Genomic DNA, 2,835 nt, shown 5'->3' on the forward strand with positions numbered 1-2,835 from the left:
CCAGGGAGACAAATGATGACCTCCGTCTACTTGCTTTCTCTTGGACTCTCATGGATGCTGCATTGGAATGGCTATATGATTTAGCACCTGATTCCATCCAGACTTGGGATCAGCTGGAAGTTCAGTTCATGTCCAAATTTTTTCCAGCCCCCCGCACTCTAGCAGCTCTCTCAGGCATATACTCATTTAAGCAGGATCAGAGAGAGAGTCTCTATGACGCTTGGAGAATGTTCAAGGGATATCAAAAGTCGTGTCCTCACCATGGGGTCGACAAGAACTACCTGGTCAATACCTTCTTTTGAGGACTACGAAATGATACTAAGACTCTAATTCGAGCTTCTTGCGGTGGAAACATCCAAAACAAGTCATTTGTGGAGCTTGAACAACACATTGAAATGATGGCTCAAGAAGAGGATGCTCTGAATGAATATTCTCGAGATCTACCAAGGAAAGACGACGATTCTAGCCTTCAATTGGTTCTTGATCAGTTGGCAGCACTGAATTCGAAGTTTACAAGCGTCAATTTGATTTCTACTACGGATGCTCCGACACTTTCACAAGAGGATCTTGGCATGTATGTAGTGGAAGAGCGAACCAAAAATCTGAATTACATGGCTAACAACAACTACACGAATTCATACAATCCAGGTTGGAAGAATCATCCCAATCTCTCCTACAAGTCGAGCAATGTTGAGAACCCCACGCCGAACAACTTCAGAGCATCGAATAACCTAAACCAGAGGATTCCTCCCGGCTTTGCTTTACAATCCAGGGCTCCTAATCAGAACTCCAACTACAGAGTTCCCGGACAATCCTACAATAACCATGCACCTCCAGATAACGGCGATCTCGTTCAAGATACACATGCTCTTCTTCAACAGTTTATCCAGACTCAGGAGAAGACAATTCAGGAGTTTCGCGCACAGTTCGTCAATATTGATGCTCATTTTAAGCTCGTGGATAATCAGATTGCTAAGTTAGCATCAGCCATTCAAAGACCATCTGGGTCTCTTCCACCTAACTCTGAGACTAACCCTCTTGAACATGTCAATGCTATTACCTTGAGAAGTGGTAAGCAGGTAGATACCGGAAACCCACTGACGGTTGAGCAGAGCGATAGCTCGAGAACCACAGTTTTAGACACTCCTGATGATACACCTGAGCCAGCTTACGTGCCTCCTCCTCCTAGCCCACCACCAGTACCATTTCCATCTCGCTTGAGGAGGCACAACGAAGACATCCAATTCGCGAAGTTCGTTGAGATGCTAAAGAAACTCAAGGTAACCATGCCATTCATCGAAGCTATTTTTGCAGATTCCCTCATACACGAAATATCTGAAGGACATCCTGACCAAGAAGAGGATCGTTGAAACTGTTCCACTTACTACCGAATGCAACGCTTTGATCCAACACGAGCTTCCGCTTATGCAGTTCGATCCAGGTAGTTTCTCAATCCCTTGTAAATTGGATAATATTTTCATCGGTCGTGCACTTTGTGATCTAGGAGTCGGCGTCAGTCTTCTACCATTATCGATCTTCAAGAAGCTGAATGTGGGTGAGCTAAAACCCACTGGAATGACTCTTCAACTTGCCGACCATTCTGTTAAATACCCTACTGGAATACTTGAGGATGCGCCATTGAAAGTCGGGAATTTCTATATTCCAGTTGACTTCGTGGTTCTCGACATGGACAAAGACTCTAAGGTATCTATCATTCTTGGTCGTCCATTCCTTAACACTGCAGATGCAGTTATCCATGTTCGAGCAGGTATGCTGACAATGAAGATTGGAGATAAGACGGTGGAGTTCACTTTGGACAAAAATCTCAAACAACCGTCATCAACAGAATCTGCTTGCTTCATCAACACGCTCGACAATGCTACTCAGAATGTCAAACCGATCATTTCAGATCATGGAACCCATCGGTTTGAGCATGACCTCAATGCTGAAGTTCTATAGAAAGTCGAACCGATCGGTTCACGACCTTCAACCGACTGTTTCGAAAACAAAGTTCGAAGCACAAAGTTACAGAAACTCAAACCGATCGGTTCGAACACCCCTTTCGAGCTTCGAATTACAGAACTTTGAACCGATCGTTTATGCATTTTCAAACCGATTGGTTCAGACCCCAACACGACATGACGCCTTGTTTTCATCTCACGTGGGCATTCACGACCCCCACACTCAGTTGAACATGTCACTAGCCTATCAGACCATTATGCTTTTACAGTTCATGATCAAGGTTGGCGAAAGATTGATAATCTTCACCTCTTAGACCCGTACGACAGTTGAGAAGGTTCGGTCAAGCTAAGACCTTAAACAAGCGCTTCCGGGAGACAATCTGAGTTCTTAGGTTAGTTTTTCTTCCCTTTCTTTTTTCTTTTTGCATCGGATATTGGTTTGTATCTTTTAACTCTAGGTTGAGTTCCAACCGGGAGTTACTGAAGAGACAAGGAAGCTAGCTATGCGATTGACATAGGCAGACTTAAGTGCGAGTGAACGAACATCGCGAACTAAGTATTCTTTTCCCTTTTTGATTTGCTTCTCTTTTCACTCATCTTATTGGTTGTCTCTACTAGATGAGAATTGACACCGATGATAGTGTCTAGTTCAAGTCTGGGGGAGTATTCGTCTAATGCCAAACCATATCTAGTTAGAGTAGTGTTGCATGCATTTTTCCTTTTTTTCTTTTCACTTTTTAGTTGCATGTGCATATAGGATGTTTTAGAGTAGAATTGATGTGATGGTTCATGGCATGAGAGAGTAAAACGTCTTGAAAACATGGTGATCCGTCTAAAATAGCTTGTGGGATAGAAATCGTTGGTTGGAACCGAT

The 2,835-nt window shown here is 43.5% G+C and overlaps 1 protein-coding gene across 1 annotated transcript; it reads left to right on the forward strand.

The window, feature by feature from the left end:
- The first annotated feature begins 398 nt into the window (after positions 1-398).
- Positions 399-1,959, forward strand: LOC104822540. The gene is made up of 2 exons (XM_010553787.1): positions 399-1,280; positions 1,342-1,959. Exons 1-2 carry the CDS (start codon positions 399-401, stop codon positions 1,957-1,959), a joined length of 1,500 nt encoding a protein of 499 aa, XP_010552089.1.
- Positions 1,960-2,835: the final 876 nt, after the last annotated feature.

Source organism: Tarenaya hassleriana, unplaced genomic scaffold (genome assembly GCF_000463585.1).
Source record: "Tarenaya hassleriana unplaced genomic scaffold, ASM46358v1 Cleome362, whole genome shotgun sequence".
NCBI classification, from domain to species: domain Eukaryota; kingdom Viridiplantae; phylum Streptophyta; class Magnoliopsida; order Brassicales; family Cleomaceae; genus Tarenaya; species Tarenaya hassleriana.